The sequence below is a fragment of the Mus caroli genome, unplaced genomic scaffold, assembly GCF_978045245.1.
Source record: "Mus caroli unplaced genomic scaffold, Mus_caroli_1 scaffold_7, whole genome shotgun sequence".
NCBI lineage: Eukaryota > Metazoa > Chordata > Mammalia > Rodentia > Muridae > Mus > Mus caroli.
The window spans coordinates 109,959,905-109,984,360 of record NW_028227262.1 but is presented as its reverse complement, the minus strand read 5'-3'; the positions used below and the strand labels follow the sequence as shown (position 1 = coordinate 109,984,360).

The 24,456-nt window shown below is 37.4% G+C and overlaps 1 protein-coding gene across 10 annotated transcripts in view; it reads right to left on the bottom strand.

The window, feature by feature from the left end:
- Braf (B-Raf proto-oncogene, serine/threonine kinase) overlaps positions 1 to 24,456 on the bottom strand; it is a 124,631-nt gene that overhangs the window by 27,534 nt on the left and 72,641 nt on the right. For 4 of the 10 annotated variants that reach the window (XM_085840673.1, XM_029478322.2, XM_029478321.2 and 1 more), the window contains 8 exons: positions 24,275 to 24,434; positions 21,271 to 21,306; positions 20,909 to 20,945; positions 19,200 to 19,319; positions 16,712 to 16,854; positions 15,562 to 15,679; positions 12,816 to 12,900; positions 11,954 to 12,130 (listed from right to left, as the gene is read on the bottom strand). In XM_085840673.1, coding sequence (XP_085696799.1) covers positions 11,954 to 12,130; positions 12,816 to 12,900; positions 15,562 to 15,679; positions 16,712 to 16,854; positions 19,200 to 19,319; positions 20,909 to 20,945; positions 21,271 to 21,306; positions 24,275 to 24,434 — 876 coding nt within the window. The remainder of the gene's footprint in view (positions 1 to 11,953; positions 12,131 to 12,815; positions 12,901 to 15,561; positions 15,680 to 16,711; positions 16,855 to 19,199; positions 19,320 to 20,908; positions 20,946 to 21,270; positions 21,307 to 24,274; positions 24,435 to 24,456) is intronic. The other 6 variants (XM_029478324.2, XM_085840672.1, XM_021164361.3 and 3 more) reach the window with 3 other exon arrangements.

The following is a 24,456-nucleotide window of genomic DNA, read 5'->3' as shown; positions in this document are numbered from 1 at the left end:
TATTTCCAATGCATGGAACACTGCCTAGTAGGTGTGAAGTATTCAATACATGGCTGCCAAGTCAACTACAATAGGTGCAAGGACTTCGGAAATCTAACAGTGACCACATTGAATTCTGACTTAAAATCAGGATATAAAATCAAAGTCATGTCATGAGCACTATTAAAGCTGAGAATTATAAATAGTTCAGACTGTTCACACCTTTCTATCTTTATAAAACATCTTCATTCTTTCAGCCAGACAGCAAGATCTGCAACTATTTTTTTGAACAAAAATGTCATTTTAAATGACTGTATCCAAAGTAAACCCCTTCTATCCCTTATTGTCACTTCCTGCTATTTCCTTCACAGCACTGATTATGATCTAAAGATCTTGTCATCACTCTGAGCGCTGTGCTTCCACTCCATCAGTAACAGCAAGAGAAAATCAGAGCTCATTTATAGGTCTCATCTACTTTAAACCTTTTAAAGAATTATTTCTTATTTGTGTGTAAGGATATGTTTCTGTCTACCAGCCACACACTCGCAGGTGCCTGTGAAGGCCAAAGGAGGGAGCTACAGTTATAGGTAGTTATGAGCTGCCTGCCCAATGTGGGTTCTGGGAACTGAACCAGGGTCCTCGGGAGGAGCAGTGAAGCAGAAATCTGATTGAAAGAAAGGCATCGAGAACAAAGTAGGTAAAATCTAACTGAAGGGTCAAAGAGAGAAAATGTAGGGTCAGGAATTTGGTAGATAGTGATCAAGACACATCTAATTCCTAACTAGTGAGATACTGGTTAGTAAAAGCTAGGGCAAACCTAGCAGAACTCAGAGTTACAACAGCTGCTTCAAGTTGATTGTGCATGGTGAAAGGAGAGAGTCATCTACCCACAGTTCTCCTGGGACTGCGACACAGCCATGAACACATGTGCTAAAAATTTAAAAGGTGTTCCTTCATTCTTGCAATAAAATAAACCTTTAGACTTAGGTAACTACTGAGAATGTTTTCTTTCTGAGAATGTAAAGAGATACTTATTTGTGTTCTGCCCACTGATTATGAGATGCACATGATAGCTGCATGTGTAGTATGAATATCCACTTAGTGGTTGGAATATGGGTGGTCTTGGGTTTTAGTAGTTACGTATAAGCCTTTGTTGTTGATTCCTGTTGTTATTTCTTTTAGATATTTAGGCAGAGTTAGATCTACTAACATGCTAAGTTTAACATTAGAATAAATTATCAGTTTCCCCAAATCTTACCAGTCAGGTAAAAGAGTTCTGACTAATTGTTATCCTTGCCGAGACTTGTGCATTGGGCATTCTGATGGGGATGTCTTGCTAGCTCCCATCATAGTTTGAATGTGCCATTTGCTGATGTATAGCTGCGACATGTCTGCATGTGCTTACTGGCCTTGCATATAACACCCTTGAGAATGTGTTTTGAACCCATACTTTTTTATCCTTTTTCTGTGATGAGATCTTACTATAACGCAGACATGGCACTAGAACTCTTGATCCACTTTCTCTGGCCTCTGGAGGGCAGGAATTACAAGTGCTACAACATCTAATTTCTGTGACTCATTGAGCGGTATGTTGTTGTTATTATTATTGTTATTTGTATATAGGTGTTTTGCCTGCATGCATGCCTGCACATCACATGTATGCCGGGTGTCTGAGGAGTCCAGAAGAGGGCTTCAGATACACTGCACTAGAGTTCAGACGGTTGTGGGTGTTTGGAATTAAACTTGGGTCCTCTGGAAGAGCATCTGCTGTTCTTAAATTTTGTATCATCTCCCCAGACCCTAAGTTTTATTATTGACTCTTACAGTCTTACCTTGAAGACTTTGTCAGCTATGTTTTCAAATGTCTTCTCCAAGACTGTACTTTGTCCTTTCATTTTCTTTTGTGCATCTATCTGTGCTTGTGATCCTGGGGTCTGAACCCAGTACTCACACAGGCTAGGTAGTACTCACACAGGCTAGGTAGTACTCACACAGGCTAGGTAGTACTCACACAGGCTAGGTAGTACTCACACCGGCTAGGTAGTACTCACACAGGCTAGGTAGTACTCACACAGGCTAGGTAGTACTCACACAGGCTAGGTAGTACTCACACAGGCTAGGTAGTACTCACACAGGCTAGGTAGTACTCACACAGGCTAGGTAGTACACATCCCCAGACATAGTTTTATTTTCTTAATAGTGTCTTTGGAGGAAAACTAAAGTTGAATTTTTGTGGTCTCCCTTTCCCCAGCCTGGAACCTGCTTGCTCAAGGGTGGAGCTTCCTGCTCATTCGTCCTGCCACGCTTACTGCTGGACCCTGCCTTTGCTGCTTGGAGGAGGCACACACGTGTTCGTCCTGCTACTGGACCCTGAGTTACTTGGCGGGAAATCGGGTTCTCTCCCCCTTCCTTTATAACTGAGTGTCTGGAAATAGTAAAATTGAGCTTTGATCAGAATGTTGTCTTAGCTCCATTCATTCTTCCGCCCCGTCTAGATTCCTCTCTTTTCAGCTCGAACTGCCATTCTCAGTTGAACCGTTCGTGTTGTAGACTGCGGGCAGGCCGCAACAGTTGCCGCAACAGTTGGCGCCAGAACTGGGACCTGAAGAATGGCAGAGGGATGCTAAGAGAAACGGCTGCTGTGTAGAGCTCCACAAGAAAGGAAAGGATCTTCGTATCGGAGCATCGGAGCAACGGACAGGTACACATGCTAGCGCTAGCCTAAAATTTCAGTTTTGTAAAGTGTTGCTGAGGATGCGGTAGGATACGAATCAAGTTTGAATCAGTGCTAACCCAACACTGTTTCTGCTTGGGTCAGCAGCTCGTTAATCGGAACTAGATACGGAAATAGGTGGTGTGCCGCAGCTTTTTAGAAAGCTGCTTAGGTGGAAGAAGGAAGGGTTTAAAGTCATGGATCAGGCGGTTGTTTTTAGTTTTCAGGAGTTGTTTCAGGCCAGAGGAGTAAGGCTTGAAGTACAATTAGTAAGAAATTTTTTAGATAAGATAGATAGCTGTTGTCCATGGTTCAAGGAAGAAGAAATGATAGATTGTGAAACCTGGGAGAAAGTTGGTGAGGCCTTGAATATCGCTCAGACAGATAATTTTACCCTAGGCCTCTGGGCGCTTGTAAATGATGCTATAAAAGATGCAACTTCTCCAGGGCAAAATTGCCCTCAGGCGGAGCTTGTGGTATCTCAGGAGGAGTGCCTATCAGAGAAGGCCTCCTCAGAAAAAGATCTTCTTAACTCAAAAATTGATAAATGTGGAAACTCTGATGATAAACTGAATTTTAACAAAAATCACTCAGATAGAGGAATTGCCCATTACCTTAATGAGAATTGGTCCTCTTGCGAATATCCCGCTTCACCTATAGTCACCACTTCGGAAGGTGCTACTCATAGGGACACACGGCTAAGTGAGTTAGAGTTTGAGATTAAGCTTCAGAGGCTGACTAATGAGCTTCGGAAACTAAAAAAGATCTCAGAAGCAGAGAAGAGTAACTCTTCTGTAGTTCACCAGGTGCCGCTAGAAAGAGTTGTGAGTCAGGCTCATGGGAAAGGACAGAATTCGTCTAATACGCTGGCCTTTCCTGTGGTCGAGGTAGTTGATCAGCAAGATGCTAGGACCAGACATTACCAGACCTTGGATTTCAAGTTGATAAAAGAGTTAAAGGCGGCTGTTGTGCAATATGGTCCTTCAGCCCCATTACTCAAACATTACTGGACACAGTTGCGGGGAAATTTTTGCCATAGCAGTCTCGTAGGCACATGAGTCGTATTAAAAATTAACAGGTGCAGCGGCAAGGAGTAATCTATATAGGTAACAAATTGCTACTGGACCCTGAGTTACTTGGCGGGAAATCGGGTTCTCTCCCCCTTCCTTTATAACTGAGTGTCTGGAAATAGTAAAATTGAGCTTTGATCAGAATGTTGTCTTAGCTCCATTCTTTCTTCCGCCCCGTCTAGATTCCTCTCTTTTCAGCTCGAACTGCCATTCTCAGTTGAACCGTTCGTGTTGTAGACTGCGGACAGGCCGCAACAAATTTTGATTTATTTCAAAATTTCTTTTCTTTCTTTCCCTTACCTTTTGTGTTCTAATAAATCAACGCCTATCTTTATACTACAAGGATTTTTTTCCTTTGCTGTTTAAAATAATAGATTTTTGTTTTTAATCCACTTCAAATGTTTGTTTTGTGCTATCTAACAGTTAATGACTTAGTTTTTCTATATGAATATCAAGCTATTATAGCAACATTTGTTGAAGAACTGTCTTCATGAATTACATTAGCACCTTGCTTAAAGAAAATCAAATGAAGAAATTATGTAACTTAGGGCTATATCTAAGCTGCATCTTTTCTTCCACAATGATTTATATGTGTATAGTTATACAAGTACCACACTCTCTTGATTACTATGGTCTTTTAGTAAAATTTGAAATCTCCAACTTTATTATTTTTTCTTTAAAATTGTCTATTTTCTTCTTCTTCCTTTTTTTTTTTTTTCTCTTCCCTACCTTTTAAAATTCCTTCCTGAGACAGGGAATCTGGTAGCCTAGGCTGGCCTTGAACTCTTGATCCTCCTGACTTTACATCTGATGGACTGTACTACCACACCTGGCTTCCAGTGTCAGGGACTATAAATAGCCACTGTACTTCCATATAAATAATCAGATTAATATGCCAATTTCTAACCTTGTGTCTGTTCACACTCTGATGGGCATTATGCTGCAGGTGGAGAGCAACTTGGGAAGAGTTGAGAACTTAGTGATACTGAGTCTTCTAATACACCACTATGATAAGCTTGTATCCCTTCCATTCCCTAGAGAGGGTAGTGAATGCCCCTTAGAAAATACTCAACTCACTTCTAAAAAATAGAAAACTGGTCTCAACAAAATAAATGGATATGTATATATAGAATTTTATCATATTGGTGGGAAAGCAAAAAGTGTACTATTCTTTCATTTTTGTAATTCGTATCAAACACCACAACCTGAAACATAAGCAGAGACTACTACTTATAGAAAAAAAGGTAAAATGGAGGAAAAGATGGTCTTTCTCAACAAATGCTGCTAGAACAGCTGGATATCCACATAGGGAAAAAGAAAAGGGCCTCAACCGCGACCTCAGACACAAGTCATCAAAAGACCTAAATAAATGTAAAAGCAAAAATGGTCCATTGTTATAAGGAAACGGAGAACTACCATTACCTTTGTACATGTGAGAGACTTTGATATTTTCAGACTAATTTTATATAATCTGGTTGCATAATTTGGTGTTTCTTGGTGAGGCAGGTGAAGAGCAATAGTCCTATCCACGCAGAGAGGAAAACTAAAGAGTGCACGTGATGAGCAGAGGCGTGGGAAGAAGCATGGTTGTGAGCACACAGACTTGGTTACACGCCATCTGTGTTACTCACCTTAGGGACATTTGCCATCTAACTTGCTACTACTCATCTGTAGCATGGAGATGATGTGTATTTTGATGTATTCTTAAAAATTACTTTATATGTTTAATGAAAAAACACTATGTGCTAACCAAAATGTTCTGGTTTTAGTCTTGGAGATAAAGCAAGATACTTAGCACTGTAGTGAAGAAGACAGAAAACAAATAAGACAAATCAGTAAGAAATACAGTGTACTGCATACTGTTACCTGTGCCAGGTGTGTGGGAACCTGGGTAGAGGACAGGGAAGGATGGGTTGTGATTTTAGGCTAAAGAGGCCTTTTCATAGGCTATTTTGAGTAAAGACTTTGAGGTGGTAGACAGTATATACTGTTAAGGGGTGAGACTATGAAGAAAGGGCAATGAAGAAAGGGTAGAGCCCTGTGGCAGATGTATGACTCCCATATACACAGATCAGCAAGTTGACATAGAGTCGACTGGAGGGAAAGCACAGACGATCTGAGCAGTAACAAGCGTTGGGGAAGGGGAACAGAGAGTAGGTGTGGTGAGGGACGGTGAGATCCCATTAGGCAATCAGTGGACATGTTGAGCAGTTTGATAGGAGTCCTAAGTACAAATAAATAAAGTAGCTGGAGGTTGGTACAGAACTGATTTTAAAGTGATTTTTCCCACACCATGAAACTGACTGAGGTCCCAGAGGGATGACAGGCAGCTGAAACACAGATACTAATCAGACAATCAGAAGAATATGCTTTGATGCACACTTCTTTAGCCTTTATACATTGGTGAATAATTTGTAGATCATGTTAAAATGTAGATTAAATTCAGAAGATCTAAGGTAGTGTCTGAAATTCAGTATTTCTAAGGGTTCCCAGCTAGATACTATTCAGACCTGAGTTTGACTAACAAGAGATTAAGAACATGATTAAGCAGAGGACGGAGAGCATTCCCCATGAGGAGCTGGACTATCTGCACCCTATGCTTCTGATGGATCAATAAACTGAGGACCAAGAATTTAACCACTGGATTTGGCAGCACGGAAGTCTAAGAAACTCTCTCTTTTTCTTTTTAAAAGACTGGGTCTCGTTATGTGGTGCACACCACCACTTCCTGCTCAACATATTTTCTTAATAAAATGGTGAGCAAGATCATTAGATGATATTCTTAGAGAAGAGGTTTGGGGGGGGTCTCAGGACAGGTATAGCAGTGTCTAGGAGAGAGGACAAGTAAACCAAGTGTGAACTACAGGCACAAGACGCATCAAAGGCTGGGGGTGGTGAAAGCATTGCATTATCTGGAGAAGTAAAACAGTCTAAGGCCGCCAGGCGTGGTGGCACTCGCCTTTAATCCCAGTACTCAGGAGGCAGAGGCAGGCAGATTTCTGAGTTCGAGGCCAGCCTGGTCTACAGAGTGAGTTCCAGGACAGCCAGAGCTACACAGAGAAACCCTGTCTCAACAAACAAAACAAAAAAAGAAAAGAAAAAACAAAACAAAACAAAACCAAAATAAACCAGTCCAAGGCTCAAAGGACGACACTGGGGCATGTTATATGACCTTGTATATACATTGACTTTCTGAATATTGAGAATAAGTGAGGAAGCACATATAAAATATAAAGAAAAATGATACATTGCAAGTGCATATATATAGCAATATATGTAATTGCTAATACATAAATACCATATTGAAATACCACAAAAATATTTGGTATTTAAAAAAAATAAGGAGGCACTGAGTAAATGGTGTGCAGCAGAGCTGTGATCAGAAAATAATATTGACTAACCAGTGATGGTGTGCAAAGAAAGGCAAATCCTGAATCTATAACTACAAATAGTAACAAACCCATTATGTACAGTATTAACGTACACAATTATGAAGGATACAAAACACACATTAAGCTATCAAATACAGTTATCTGGATGGTAAGTTACTGGCATGTATTTGTGTTTACATTTTTTCAAATGATTTTCTATTACTTTGTAGTAAGTAATAATTAAGACACACTATCCCAAAAGATAGAGTACAAATTACTCATATTCCTACCCTAACAAATGCTGTTAAGAGTTTTACAAGTTAGCTTTCGCAGTTTTTAAAGTTTATACTAATTCTCTATTTTCCTTGCTGGAGACAACCACTAGTAAACCTGGTGATTCCTGTTCCCATATTCATATATACAACACTTTTCTAAAACAAATATGGGTCAGGGGTGTTGTATTGCATGCCTTTAAGCCCAGCACTAATGGGGCAGACAGGCTTAATTAATATTAAACCAAATAGCATGCTGTTGCTTTGAGGCAAGTGACCATAAATTCCAAGCTGGTTTGGACTCAGCTTCCCGTCTCCAGCTCCCAAGTGATAGGGGTTATAGACTCTATGTGCAACCAGCAAAACAAGATTTTGTGTAATAGTGTTTCTTTTGCAAAGGACAACTCAAGTGAATTCTAACAAACTATATGATTCTTTGCGAATTTTAAACCAACATTTTAAGTTTAAAATAATTGAAAAGGACATACTTTCCAATATGCTACAAGTACCAACATTTAAACAATGTTTTGATATTCAATGGTAGTAACTTTTAGGTAGAACACTGCTTTGGCTGGCCTGGAACATGTTGTGTAGACTAGATGATCCTCTTACCTGTCTCCTAAGTATCGAGGTCATAGGCATGTGCTATCATGCCTATGGACATATTTTTTAGAAACCACTTTGTTAAATGAAAAAGTCTTTGCTCTTGGTGACAGTGGCAACCTCTCCTTTCACTCGATCAGTTCCTCCCAGTGCACCCCACCTTGGTGTGTTTTGACCTTTCATTTCTATCATACTTCTCTAATGTTTGATGTCCATCTTACTGTTTCTGAACTATACAGTGACACAGACAGACATATGAGTAATTTGTACTCTATCCCTGCACTCTCTTCCTCCTGGTCTGGTAAGATTCTCTAGTGAAGACTCCTAAGACTGTCTTGTAGGAAAAGTCAGGTTTGGCTGCTAGCCTCTGGGTTAGGATGTATCTCAGTGGCACAATATTTGTTGTAGGGATCAGCCCTAGATCTAATCCCTCACACTGCCCCCTCCCACCCCAGGAAGCTGGGAGATGGGCAGCACCGCTGAACATTATCTGATAAGTAGAGTTGCCGAATCTCACTGGTTTAGAAAGATGTCCCAATTCTAGACAGCAGAGTTCCCCAGCCAGATACTCATTTCCCACTCTCCAGAGAACTTCCAGGCTTTCTGCCAGTTGCTCAGAGGCACTTGCTAGGAAAGAGATTAACAGAATAGCTTCCCCCATCATAGGAACTGCCAATTTCTGAAGCTAATCTCTGCACAGACTCTTGAAAGTTGTGCTGTAAACATGATGATTTTAATTTTTCCATTGGCAACTAATAATTTAGTTTTTTGGTTTTCACTACACTCTATCGCCAGCTTTCCACCTGCTTTCCAACTTTCAAAATGTTGCTACTATCTTCTTTCTTTCATCCTGATTAGTTTAGTCTTTATAAAAATATTTCTTTATTGTAGATTTAATGGGGTTGAAAGACAGAGGGAAAAAAATTTGTCACTTTAATCCCAAACCTACTTGGTCGCTTCAATACAGAGTTTTCAACTGTCAAAGACTTTAGAAACTAGAATATATTGGTATAAAGCAGATGCAAATTACTATCTCAACTGGAAGAAACAACAACAAAAAAATGGGAAAGGCATTATGCTATCCTTCATGAGTTTCAAATGGATAATAAAAAGTAAACCCTCTTAGAGGGCTTAGAATGTAATAGTGCTTTCTCAGCTACAGCAGGTAAGAGTGTTTTAGAGCTGGCTATAAAAGTACATTGGCAATCTCAAACTATAAAGTGATGGGAAAGTATCACCCATTTCTTGATAACTCTGGAGTTACTCATTTCCATAGGTCCTTCCCTATGGTCACACCTTGTTTAAACTAACCCTGTCACTCCACTACCTTTTCTTCTCAAAATAATTATAAATACTAGTTTTAATTGTTTGTTCATATCAAAAGCTCTTTTCTGTCATTCCCTCTCTTTTAAAAAATTTTAAAAACATTTCTGAATTTTGATACAAGCAGAGTTTAAATTTTTCTTTCTGGACAGTAAACAATATACAGTTTTGTATACTCATACATGTATGTCTTGTATGTCTGTCTGTCTGCTTGCCTTCCCTGCTTTACTTCATTTTACTGATAGATATTGAATATCCATCATAGCCCAGGGCCTAGTCTAGGCAATAGCCATAATTCAATGAACAAAACAAAGCCCCTGCTCTTACCCAGTCTGTATCTAGTAGGGGCAACAGAAAAATTTAAAAGCCTGTTAGAATTAGCATAAAGAAAGGGATAAAGTGAGCTGGGGACATGATAGTTATATACAGTGATCAGAGAGACAATCTTAAATAAAAGTTTTTGTGGTACGAGTATTCCAAAGAAAAGAGGGCAGATATAGAGGTGCTGAGGGGAGAGTGCCCAGCCTTTTGCAGAAGTGCTACAGATCAGTGGGGGAAAAAAAAGAATAAGCTTTGATTCTTTTTGTTGACAGTTTCTGCCAGAGATTTTTCATCTCAAGATTTTAATACACTCTTTTAGATTTGAGTACATTAAAATTCTAGCTTTGTTGAAAGGCTGAGACTGTATTGTTCGTAGATGTTACTAAGTAAGATACTTTGCCGTGTGTATGTGTGTGCGTGTGTGCGTGTGTGTGTGTGTGTGTGTGTGTGTGTGTGTGTGTGTGCGTGTGTGTGATGGTGGTGGTGGTGGTTTGAATAATTATGTCCCCAGAGGCTCATATACTTGAATGCTAATAGGAAGTGGCACTATTTAAAAGGATTAGAAGAATTAGGAGGTTTGGCCTTGTCAAAATGGGTGTGGCCTTTTTAGAAGTATATCACTTGGGGTGAACTTTGAGGTGTCAAAAGCGCATGCTAGGCCCAGGTTGTTTTTCTGCCTATTTCTCCAGTGCTAAGCCTGCTGCCACGCTAATGCACTAAGCTCTGGAACCGGAGGCGAGCCCCCAGTGAAATACTTTTTTTGACAAGAGTTGTTGGTTATGCTGTCTCTTCACAGCAACTGACCAGTGACTAAAGGGATAAAGCATTCTGATTGAACAGAGACTTGGAATTTATTGCCTAGTTTTGAATGAAGGAAGGTGATACGTTTATTTACTTCCTGTAACTGATCTTGAGGCAAGAGTTGTGAGGGCACGTATTCACTTTTATCTTTTGGTTCCAGTTTGATAATGCAAAGGTAGCATAAGAGAATTATGACAAAAAAAAAAAGTTTTTAAGACAACTTTGCTAGAAGTGTGACCTAAAATGTTATTTACACTAAAATGTTATTTACACTGCTTCTTTACCAGTAAAAGGGAAGTCAAAATATCTACTTTACAATTATCTATCTATCTATCTATCTATCTATCTATCTATCTATTTATTTTCGAGACAGGTTTTCTCTGTGTAGCCCTGGCTGTCCTGTAACTTACTTTGTAGACCAGGCTGGCATTGAACTCAAAAATCCGCCTGCCTCTGCCTCCCGAGTGCTGAGATTAAAGGCGTGCACCACCACTGCCCAGATTACTTTATAACATTTTAAAGATTAAATGACAGAATAATTCATTAATAAAGAAGAATTAAGACATTCTTTTATAGTATTCATAGAACTTTCAAATTTATATTTTATTGTGCCTATCTTTATTTATTTATGAAACAGTTTATTTATTGAGTTCTAAAACTCAGAGATCCTTCTGCCTCTGCCTCTTGCATACTGAGATTAAAGGCATGCATCACCAAGCCTGGCTTCAGCTAAGTACTTTAAAATGTGCGTCTTCCTTTAGCTTTGTGCTGGGGACTGACCATGGGTTTGTGAGTGGTATTTAAGTGATCTGCTACTAAGTACCACATGCAGCCCTAAATGTTACCTTTTGACTGCTCAATTACACTTAAAGGGTTTTATGCAAGTTTCTTCTAAGCCAGGTCTTTTTTTGTCTTTGTTTTTGTTTTTTTTTTTTGAGACAAGGTCTATTTATGTAGTCCTGGCTGATCTGAAACTCAGATATCGGCCTGCCTCCTGAGTGCTAGGATTAAAGGTGTGCACCACCGCACCTAGCTCTGGTTCATTTTAATCAGTATAAATCATAAAATAACGTATCTTTTGAATTACAAAGTAAAATTCAGTAGATATACTTGTTACAACTTGAAGTTCCTCAACAAGGATCAAAATATAGACATTCATTTAAAATAATAGTCACTTATTTCCTATTAACTTTAATGGCTTTTTTTTTTCTTTTTGAGGGCTCCTGCTTTTCTGTACTTTCACTGTTTATATAAATCACTTAGTGCTAATCATCATTTGCAATTATAAACTTCTCATCAAGTACCTTACTTCTTCCTTATATATGTTAAAGGCTGAACTAGAGAAATAGCAATTTTGATTATGTAAGTGTTATCTAGTAGTTAGTACCTCTGCAGAGAGACTTAGTAAGCAACCCATAAGAGGTTATCATCAGGACCTTTACTGTATCCTTAAGTGGGTTTCAAAAGCCATATATGAAGATTTAACAGCACTGAACTTACTCCATGCCCTGTGCAGTCTGCCGAGCAATATCTATAAGTTTGATCATCTCAAATTTGGTCTCAATGATGTGGAGATGGTGATATAAGCTGGAGCCCTCACACCACTGTGTAACAATTGCCAGTTGTGGCTTTGTAGAATAGCCCATGAAAAGGAGGATGTTCACATGTCGAGTTTTCCTGCCAAAAAGAAACGTGACAATGAGTAACAATTCTTTAAAGAGAGTCAAATCAATACGGTGCTCAAGGAAAAAGTACCAGAAACAAAGCAAGGTTGAGCTGTAATTACTGAGTCTAACCTCCAGCTCCACTCAGAAATACAGAAACATATCGAATGAGGAAGCTGAGAGCTGAGGTTGCTTTCATTTGTTTAAGTTGTTCCAAATTTATTAGGAGGTTTAATATGTGGACGTAAACCCATTTTCCTCTAACCACCACAGCTAGCTTCCTCATTCTGTTCTTTACAATCGCAGAGTAACTGTGTACCTTCTTGAATACAATCCACTTCTCTGGATTAAACCCTCAGTTTGGTTGAACACTCCCCTCACATAAGATTTTAACCACAGAATCGTTCCTAAGTTTCCTTATCATGGGTTTACTCTCTCTCATTTGTCAATGTTCCTCATATCCTAGGGCCTAGGACTAAATACAATTTTAAATGTGTTTTGATACATTTAGGACATTTAGAGTATTACTTTCCTAAAAGGAACTACTATTAGACACAATCAGACATTTTTTATTTCCATTAATTCAGTTTTCTAGATGCAGGAGCAAACGGTCCTGCATGTCAGGACAACAATAGAAAGGCAGACACATTTTGTTTCTTTCGGTCACTGCACTGGAAAGCTGTGATCCACAGGCTCACCTGAGTACTCCTACTTCATTTTTGAAGGCCTGTAACTGTTGAGGTGTGGGTGCTGTCACATTCAACATTTTCACTGCCACATCACCTGAAAGAAAATTATTACTCCAAAATTTCAAATTGTAAAATGTGAAATATTTATTCTTGGGTTTTTTGCTAATTGTCAGTTTTAAATTCATATCCCTATTAAAGTGTAAATCAATTATATTTAATTACCTAGTAATAAACTACTCTCCTTCTTCTTTTGAATACATACTATGGGGCACGCACATCCTTCAATCCCAGAGCAACTAACAATGATATTCCTATACTATTGTTTGAAAATATATGCTAAACTAGAGTGAACTTCCTCGCCCTGGGAATACACTTAGGTAACTAAGTACTTGGAGAGTTCTCCTAACGAGTTACCGATGTTGACTAAGGTGTTACCTGGCCAGTGAGTGCTTGAACCATGGACAACAAAACAGGTCCAGTGCAACTTGGCTTAAAGTAAAATCCTGCCAATTTTTTTTCAAAAGTTATGGCCTACTTATGTGGACTGGAAAATTATTAAAATTATAATCATAGTTTAAATACTTCTAGTGTTTTATACACTTTTGGTGGGTATATAAACTGGTATAATTACTTGGCAGCACCGATGGCAGTATATATAAAATTGCAAGTATGCATATGGTATAGTTTTAAAATTCTCTCCTAGGCATATAGCCAGTAAAAATATACACATATGTTCTTTAAAAGACATATACTAAAAATATACACAGCAGCATCATTCAGAATTGCACCAAAGTGGGAAGTACCCAAATGCTTATTATCCCATAGATGGAAGGAATCACATTTCACTCACACAATGGAATACTATTCAGGGGACAAATGAAACACAAACATACCCAACAACATTGATGGACCATAAAATATTTGAGAGAAAGTTTACACAATATATTCTGTTGTGGCTAGGATGTTTGTTGTCTTTTCAGGGGGAGTGAATGAAGAAGGCATGTGGAGGCCTTCTAGAAGGCTAAGAATATTACATTTATTAATCACAAATGTATTTATTCACTTGGTGAGCTTCAATTACCTATACACTTGTAGACATTTTAATACATTTTAATATAATCACTATAAATCTTGATTTTTCTTAACTACCAAAGTACTATAGTATTCATTTTATCGGATACTACCTAACAGTGCTTATTACTTAAATGTTTTAGGAAAACATAAATGTTCCATGGGAGATGGTGAGATGGCTTAGTTAAGAGAACTGGCTGCTCTTCCAGGTCTTGATTTCAATTCACAGCAAACACATGATGGAACACAACCATCTATAATAGGATCTGATGCTATCTTTTGTCATGTAGGTGTACACGCAAATAGAGCACTCATAATCATGAGTAAATCATTAAAAAATATTCCCCTAACTATAGCACTCAGAATTTAAACTTGGTATATATATATATATATATATATATATATATATATATATATATAAATATATATAATTCATATATATATGTGTGTGTGTGTGTGTGTGTGTGTGTATGTGTGTGTACAGTATAAAACTTATGAATGTATACGAATGTATATATATATATATGTGTGTGTGTGTGTGTACAGTATAAAACTTATGAATGTATACGAAATAATAAACTTGAGAGATTCTGATAGCATTTTTATACTGTTAAATGCATTTTATATAGATCTTTATATGAAGGCATTATACATCCTGCTTCAAACAACTCAATATATTAAAACCTTTCCATATCAATGTAACTATTATATAATTTTGATTCTTATATAACCTTATATGGATGTGTCAATGTGCTAACTGAATCGTCTACTAGTGAGTACTCACATTATTTTCATTTTCTATTATTACTATACCGCTAGTGAGTATACTTCCCCAACCATCAACCTATTCATTGCTGTGCAATTACATGCTTAGGCTCAGTGTACATATCGCCAACCTTTCATATTTCTACAAAATAAACAGGATTATAATCACAATCTTCACATGATCAATTAAAAAAATCTATGTTCAAAGAAAGTCATGACTTCTGTCTTCTGAGTTTGTGATTCTTAGAAAACTAGTGAGGCTGAGCACTTGTTATGTTAACTTTTGATTTATAATACCCATAAAATCATCAAAAGGAATACTTCTAAAAGAGAAACGAACATCCTTTGGGACTAACAGCTCGATGACCTTCATCTTTATGAATCACTAATATAAAGTACTAACAGCAATCTTAGTTACTCTGAAGCCAGTTTTTATGGTCCACCATTTTTGTTAGAAAGCTTGAGGACTCCTGCATTTGACGAAAACAGTTTAATGGTGTAAACGGTGAATATTTTTACTTCATATTTGTTTTTGAGACAATCTTGTTATTTAAGTTGACCTTGAACTTTCTCCATAGCTAAGGATGTCCTTGAATTCCTAATCCTCATGCTTATACCTCCTAAGTGTGGGGAGTATAGGAGTGTATGTCATCATGCCTGTTGTTCCTTCCCAAGACAGATTTGTGTAGCCCTGTCTGTACTGTAACTTTCTCTGTGGACCAGGCTGGCCTTGAACTCAGATCTACTTGCCTCTGCCTCTTGAGTGCTGGGTTTAAGGATGTGTGCCATCATGCCCAGCTTTGGCTTCTTCTTCTTCTTTTTAAATAAACATTTCTTAATATATCCCACTTGTGCCAATGGCATCGTGTTATACATACCATGTCCCACTTGTGCCAATGGCACCGTGTTACATACATACCATGCCACTTTCCCTTGTAGACAGTTCCAAATGACCCAGATCCAATTCTCTGTCCCACTGTAATCTGTCCATCAGGAATCTCCCAGTCATCACTTGAATCTCTTCTACCAAGTGTTTTCTCGAAAAATATAGTACAAAAGTCAAGCCAAGGCAAACAAAAGAGAAAAACATTGTTTCATGCTAACTATATTGACCTGCCTGACAGGAAGTTAGGAACAGAGCAAGGTCTTCTAAAAAAAAAAAAAAGAAGAAAGAAAACATAAAATATCCATGTTGAAGAAGTAATAGTTATATTTGTGACTCAAAATATAAAGTTAAATTTAAAATGAGCCAATATGAGGATGGAATAATTACTTAAAATTAGAAATAATTGGTGCTGGAGAGATAGTTCAGAAGTTAGAAGCAGTGGCTTTTCTTCCAGAGGACCCAGGTTCGAGTCCCAGCACTCAGCTAGCAGCTCACATTCATCTCTTACTCTAGTTCCAGGAGATATGTTACACTCTCCTGACCTCCCTCACCACTGGGCACGTATATGCTGGACTTATACACACAGTCACACAAAAGAATACTAATTAAAAAGTTCGAAGTAGAAATGATTTAGTATGTGTAGAAATACATTTGTTATTCTTAAAATAAAATGGCTTTTTAACTATTTGGAGAACTGCAGAGGAATGATACAAACTATACATTCATGGCTAGTTTTGCCTTCAAGTCCCAACAATTGAAGTTACCATGCTCTAACTATTGCTGCTGGATTTCCTTACATGTCTTAACTGATTTGGCCATCAAAAACAAATAAATAAAGGAATAAATAAATAAATCAATATACCAATTCTTTGGATAAGGTAGAAGTAGAAGAAAGTTATTTTTCAAATATGGAAGGATGTCATTTGGTAGACACTTGAATTCTGCACCAGCTTTTAGAACACATATGCTTTATATTCCTAATCATGCCTTCTAAATACTTGCTTATTCTCATTCTCCTTATTTTAGAAACAGAACACCATTATTTCCCTTTCAAAATGCCCTCAAAAACTATATTAGAAACCAGAGCAAAAGTCAGTTTTGTGAGCATATACGTTATGCAATATTAAATGTGATGGGAACCTGGCGTCACACAGTTACAGAAGAGCACAGCACAGATGCTTACCATCCGACTTCTGTCCTCCGAGGATGAGGAAGAAGACGACTTCCTTTCCCGCTGAGGACCTGGAGATTTCTGTAAGGCTTTCACGTTAGTGAGTGAGCCAGGTAATGAGGCAGGCGGGGTGGCGGACAAGCCTGTGGTTGACCCTAAATTAGAAAAAGGGGAAATTATCCACATTAGGGAGGAGTAAGCATTAAGGAGGAACAAATATGTCCACACAACAGGGGCAGAAAGTGGGGAGATCTAGACTTTAAAATGGAGTGCATATTTAAATGTTGGCCCTTAACAAAGGGTAGGCCAAAAGAAACATGATATGTAATTTGTACAGTAATTTTTTTGTTTTGTTTTTTGGGCCAATCTAAAGACCCTTAAAATAAATAATAATAAACAAGTTTAGAAAAATACAATCTCTAAACCAAGACATAATTTCTAAAATTCACTCCCAAGTTCCTGTGCCTTTGATAAATAATTAAAACACCATAACAAATGCACAGGCATGGTGCCACACACCTTTAATCCTAGTACTTGGGAGGCAGATGTAGGTAAATCTCTGCATTTGAGGCCAACCTAGTCTACAGAAAGAATTCTAGGATAGCCAGAGTCACATAACACAAAGACCCTGTGTGATAAAACAGAAAAAACTAACAAGAACCCAACAACAAAATCAACGCATATTTCTACAAACAAACTTATTTTTTATTTCAGTAGCCTCAATATTTCAAAAGCATGTAAACATTAAAACTGAAACATTTTAATGGCCTTCCTGTTAAGTATTTCTTTCCTATTAGCCATACATCTATCTATGAGAGCAGATCACACGCTCCATTATTTAAGAGACAGACGTGAGCAGTGTCACTGCTTGCTGAGGTTTTTATATTAGACGGAAACTCTTTGTTACCTTGAGTGCAAAGTTAATATGAACAAGGCTAAGAAAGCTTTCTTTTTGAAAAATTATTTATTTTTATTTTATGTGCACTGGTGCTTTGCCTGTATGTGTATCTGTGTGAAGGTATCAGAACTCCTGAAGCCAGAGTTACAGACAGTGGTGAGCTGGGAAGGGAACCCGAGTCCTATGGAGAAACAGCAGTGCTTATAAACTCATGAGCTACCACCCCAGTCCCACTAAAGAGGCTTTTAAGACTTTCTGAAACCTTGGTATTATAAAAGTGAACAAGTAAATGTTATGGCATATCATCCATATTTCACATACATTCTACTATTTTATATGCAAAGTGAACCTTGTAAGTAGGCTCTGAGCAGCAGAAATGGAACTTTTTTAAATACGTAAACTTCCAGTTAACTCAGCAGCAATATGTATAGTATCTAGGACAGGAATTTTGAGCAATGACTCTCCAGAGTGTACAGTGAATAGACCTGAGATTCCTAGGTAGAATTTTCTAGGTAGCCACTATATTATGTTATAGCACCATATGAAAATTCTATGATTGCATATGCAAATTTCTAAAAGAGAATGGGATCTGGAATTTCTTTGAACTAGAGCACAATACATTTTACACTGGTCACTGATAACTTTCCACATTATGGAGTAGTAACAACTTGCCCAGTCCTTAGGCCCAGTTCTCATTGATTGGATTCTTTAGTTTAATTACATCACTAAGTACTGAATGACTTCCACTTTATTTATGGTTTATCTGAAAAATAGCTGGGTTGACGGAAACTCTAAAGCACCATCGTTATATTAAATATAAGTCACTAAGTGTATCAAAGCCATAAAAATAACTGTAGAAATATTTTTAAAAAGATATCCAATTTCATCTTAAAATTTAAGTCAATTTTAAAGTAAATTGACATGGTAAAATACTGGACAGTTATTAACTTTCCTTATGTGAGGGGCATAAGTCAATATATAAATTCAGTGTTTTTGAACTCATGTTTATAGATTAACTAAAATATATATCATATATAAGGGGAAAACAGAACAAAAAATGACTAATATTACTAAATTTCAAAACACTGTCAAAAGTCTCATAAGAATACTTTGGCCTCAAACCTGCAGTGATTTTCCTCGTGTCTCTGCTTCTCAAGTGCTGAAGTTTCAGATGTGAGCCATACGCCCAATATAAAACGCCCTTTTTCATAGGGGTTCCCATACACATTTTTATTTTTTAAACAAATTAATATTACTTAATTGAAAATTATCATCCAATGCACTAAAATAAAAAGAATCCTGCCTGTGTCTCCCAGAATTTAAGAAGTTATCAAGACCAAGCAGAAATAAGACAACATTAAGCAAGATGGAAATGTTAACTCCGAAATCTCTTGCTTTGCAAACTTTGTACTAGACAGCACACAGGAGGCTTGCGGTAGTGAGGGTGTGAGAAGCACATTCAGAGCACTCCAGCCAGGCCAAGCAGAAACTTAGTACTTAACTCTCACACTTACAAACACACGCTGTGAGGGAGGCACAAACAGAGTCTGTATCTTATATTTAGTTTGCTTGGGTGAGAACAAGAAAGAAGAGCCCAACTACCTCTGAACACTGGGCCAGGCTCAAAATCAAACACTATTTCACTGGGGACAGAATGGAGGAGGGGGCTGGGAGTCCGGGATTGGTATTTCCGAAGACAGCGCATCAGTTGGTTCAAGGGGGCTGTTAGAAGAGAAAGAGAGGGGCAGGCAAACACAGGAAGACAGACACACAGAAGAAATGAAAGAAGTCATGGGGAATAAATTAGATGAACTGAAGCCTGCTTCACAAAATAATTCTGGATGATATTTTAAAAATCTGCTTATATTTTCACAAAAACCCCAATTAATTTTTTCAAAGTGACTCATAACAAGAATAAGAAATGCCACTTGACTTTAGGTACTAAGCAGGCTGTTTACTACTAAGTTAACTGTGATGCTAACACGATGGAAACATTTAAATGCTGGATGTATTGGGCAAAATTATCAGCAGCCACAGTTACTAAGACATATGAAAGTCAAACTGGCAGCAACATTAATTGGCAGGCTCATGGAATAACAAACAACACAAACTCTTGAATATGTGATAAAGTCAATATTAAGTACATAATTTAGGCTTGTTATCTGTTATCTTCACAGAAGTACAAAACCATAACAAAATATGGCTTACAATGTTTATTCAGTATAAAAATATCGAGTCTGGGCTTGGACCTATTTTGCAGATATAGAAGGTCACAGTGAAGAACCCAGCTCTAGGCATGGCGTACAGCTCCTACAGTCTTCCTTGTAAGACAGAAGGCAGCTGAGAAGGAAAGCACAGAGGAGCTCTTGCAAGAAAATGTGAAGAGAGTCTCAAATGCCGTCTCTTAGAAAACAAACGTGGTATATTATTACAGAGTTTGCTTGTTTTGTTTTTTTTGAGAGAGCCATACTATGTATACTGGGCTAGCCTCAAACTTACGTTCTTCCTGCCTCAGCTCGGATCACAGGCATATGCTATCACATTTGGCTCAAAAAGCATTTTCTTAAAACAATATTATCTTTACTAGAGGGAAAGCTAGATGGAAATTCTGTAAGAATCTTAATATAATCTCTCATTTGTATATTTTCCTTACTATACCAATAAGGGGGTAACTAAATTTTTCTATTAATATAATCTCTCATTTGTATATATTTTTTACTATACCAACAAGGGAGTGACTAAATTTTTCCATTATGGGTCTATTCCATGAAATAAATATGTATTTCAAGTAGATCTAGAAAGTGGGTGGGAAATGCTTGAAAAAGTCTGACAAATTGAGGGGATGTGGCAGGCAATCCCAAAGAATGATATAGAATGATTTAACCTGATTCTAAGCTCTATCTGTGGTATTTGGTGTAGGCCAACAGACATTTAGAGACTCCAGCTTTGGAGGCAGCAGAAATTAAACAGTGGACAGAGCAATTAAGGACCCTCCTTGGTAGAATTGGAAGGGGAGCATTTAAGACTTTCTTCCATGTCTTCTCATTTTCTCTCCTTGTCATGGATAATTTTAAATTCTGCTACCAGTAAATGATAACTACTATTAAAAAAATACACACAAAAAACCAAAAACCCTTTGGTTTTTCTCTACACATTTTTCTCTGTGTCTGTTTCATGAAAAAAAAAAAAAAAAAAAAAAGCAACCATAAAGGAGACAAGCAGCAAAGCAATTGCACTTTTGCCTTAAAACAACAACAAAAACAAAACAAAACAAAACAAAATAAAACAACAACCCTAAAGTCACTACTTACCTCCATCACCACGAAACCCCTGGTCTCTAATCAAATCCTACAAACAAATAGTAAAATATGTTTATTCAAAGCACATGGTAAAAAAGTAATAACAACAACAACGAATTTTCTACTATGCATAGGCAGAAGGGTTAATTCAAAACAATACCTGTCTTATAATTATTTCACAAAGCAAAGACTATTAAATTAGCTAGTGTACATGACAAACACTAAAGTTTGAAGCACTTGCCAACCTAGACCTATGTGAAAGGATTATTAGTCCTGGTCAAATGCTGAAATTCATTTCAGGCCACTCAGTGGCTTCATAAATCCTTAAAGAAAATCCTACTGGCACATATTAAGAGCCATAAAAATGTTCATACCCTTTGATCCTGTAATTCCACTTCTGGGAATTTTTCCTAAGGAAATAATTCAGAAGAAAAAATGATATGCACAAAGATGTTTAGTGCAGCATTATCCATCACACCAAAAATCAGAAATAATTACTCCCCTATGATAGGCATTTTGACATATTATGGTTATGGTGTATCAATTTATGAAGTAGTACACAGTTACCAAGCAATTATGAAACTTAAAACATGAAACATGTTTACATTTAATAAAAAATACAAAATTAAAAGCACACTGAATACTACCATAAAAATGTGGATGTATAAGAAACATTAAAAAGGAGGGGAGATTAAAATAGCTCAAATAAGGATTTTGTTTAAATTGGTCTCTATATTTAAAATGCAGCTTTTACAGTAATGTTGGCAGGAGGGGAAATTCCATATGTAATGAAATTTGGATCCTAGTCTACAGAACACGGATTAGTTTACTCAGCTTAACTTAAGTGTGAGGGATTGAAAAGCCACAAATGTCTCTAAAAAGGTTAGTGGCAAATAGGCACAATTTTGCTTATTAAAATAAAAAGTGTATTCTTTACTGGTGTACTACATAGAACCTTTAACACATAAAAGTCTTTGTGGTTTCACTACTTTTCCTTGGTTTCAGAGCTTACAACACACAGTGAGATGTAGGCACATGAAAAATAAGTAACTATTTCAGAATAAGAGAGAGATACATAGTTTATTATAATTTACTACCATATAAAAAGTGGTGGTATTGACAAGGCTTTTAGTGACATAGATTAAGACTATGATGATCTAGCCATCTGACACTGGCCTTCCAGCCTCCACATCTATGAGAATTGGTGACTATAGTGCAAAAGAACACTAGTATTTTGGCATTGGTGAAGCAGCTGAAGAAACCTGAGTACGGGCTGTGAAGAATGGACAGGCATGTCTAAAAACAAGGGGCTTTCTAGATAGATGGCCCCACAAGAGAACAGTTACATCCCTTTTCCTGTTTCCTACCGTAGCTCTGAAACTCCCCCCACACCTACAGATGAGCCTAATGTGGCTTTTCCACTCCTGCCAGGTCCAACACACATTTACACTTCTCAATCTCACGTGTTCTTAAAGCTCCCAGTTCATCTATCTACTTGACCTAGGTTAAATAGGATACTATAGTATTTTAAAACTATTTCAACTGTTCCCTAATCTCTTCTAGTCCCTTGTCTGTCTCCCTGTGATTCAGCATCATAGAAGAAACCAACTAAAGAACTTCTGGCAATACCTTTGCTATCTATGAACATCTGCACAAGTAGGATCAGCTGTAATTTCTAAACTCATTCACTCTCCCCTTTCTCCTTCCTTCTCCAGGGTAGCATGTATCATAGGCTGGCCTCTCACTTCTGATCCTCTAGTGCCTTTAGCTCTCAGTGCCAAGACTAAAGGTGTGTACCACAATGCCTGGTTGGCTTCTTTCTACTAGTTTTCTATGTGGTGGTTCCAATAAGAATGGTCCCCATATCTTCATAATATTTGAATGCTAGTCAACAGGAAGTAGCCTTGTTGGAGGTATTGTGTCACTGGGGGTTGGCTTTGAAGTTCCAAAAGCACACACCAGACTCAAACTCATACACTGTCTCTCTGCCTGCAGATCAAGATGTAAAGACCTGCCTGCATATCACCATGCTCCTCATGATGATGAAAATGGACTAAACCTCTGAAACTGTAAGAAAGCCTCCAATTAAATATTTTCTTTTGTACGAGTTATCTTGGTCATGTGTCTCTCATTAAGATCTCATGAAGATGTGTATTCAGATAATAAGAAGTAACTGACATGAATAAAAATTAAGTCATTAAAAGCTTTCAAGCAAGAGAACAGATGATAAAAGTATCATAAAAGGGAGGGTATAGGGGACTTTTGGGATAGCATTTGAAATGTAAATGAAGAAAATATCTAATAAAAAATTTTTTTTTTAAAAAGTATCATAAAAGTGTATCCTGGTGAGAGCACCAAGGTGGAAATGTGTGGGAATAAATGCATTCAGAGGTTCCAATGAAGGGTATGGAGGCAAATGGTATCAGTAGGTCAGCAGAGTCTGAGACATAATGGGGAAAGAAACAGTTATGGCAGTTATGAAAAGGTTAAGAGTAAGGCATAAAGTGATTCTTCAACTAGCCAAGCCCAAGAAACCAGGAGGACAGTCACAAGTAGAGAAAAGGGGAAGAGTTTAAAAGGCAGTTTGTTTTCAAATAAAGATGAAGCTCTAAGCTTAAACACATCAAGAACACACCTAACCTACAGATACCGTTGACTCCTTATTCTCCAACCTCCTTCCTCCCATCTCTCCCTTTCCCACTTGTCTCTTCCTGTGTGTTCAGCTCTACATAGAGAGAGAAAGGTCTTAGTTAAAAAGGGTACTAGGAAAAAGCTACTTATATGAACTTACTCTAAAATATAGGGGGGACCTAATACAAACTAGGAAAAAATCCGATTTTATAATCTTTTATTCATAATTTATCTTGGTAATTAAATAAAATTTATAATAAAGCATTTTGAAAGTTAATAAAATTTAAGTTATAGTTCCAACTGTAAGATTTTTAAAAATACAAATTTAGAATTGATTTTGTTGGTTCTAATGCTAAACTCATGACAGAAAAAAATATAAATTCTTAATGTCATCTTCATAACACATTAATTGCACAAAAATCTTAGAGAATTCATAAATTCCCATGGGCATCTATTAATTCTTAAATTCAAATTCTTAAATTTAAATTAAAATAAAGTCATTTTAACTAAAACCATTTTTAGACATAGTGTCATAGAAAAAAGTGAGAATAACTACAACTTGGTAACAGTGAAGTCCTCCTTACTGTTATTAGAGAACGTGATAGGGTGTTTGGATCTATAATGTATGAGCCCAACATTTACATGATAAATGAAAAGTGGCATTTACTTCCAATCTGTATTAAAAGTACAACAGAAAACCAGAGAAACACACTCCAATTGTTTAGTTCTAGCAGTGCTCGTACTTACATCGATATTGACAGGCTCAATTGTGTTTATATGAACATTAGGAGCTGAGGAGGACCGGTCTCGTTGCCCAAACTGATTGCGATGATCTTCATCTGCTGGTCGGAAGGGCTGTGGAATTGGAATGGATTTTGAAGGAGATGGACTGGTGAGGATTTGGGGCCTGGAAAAACCAAGTCATTGGG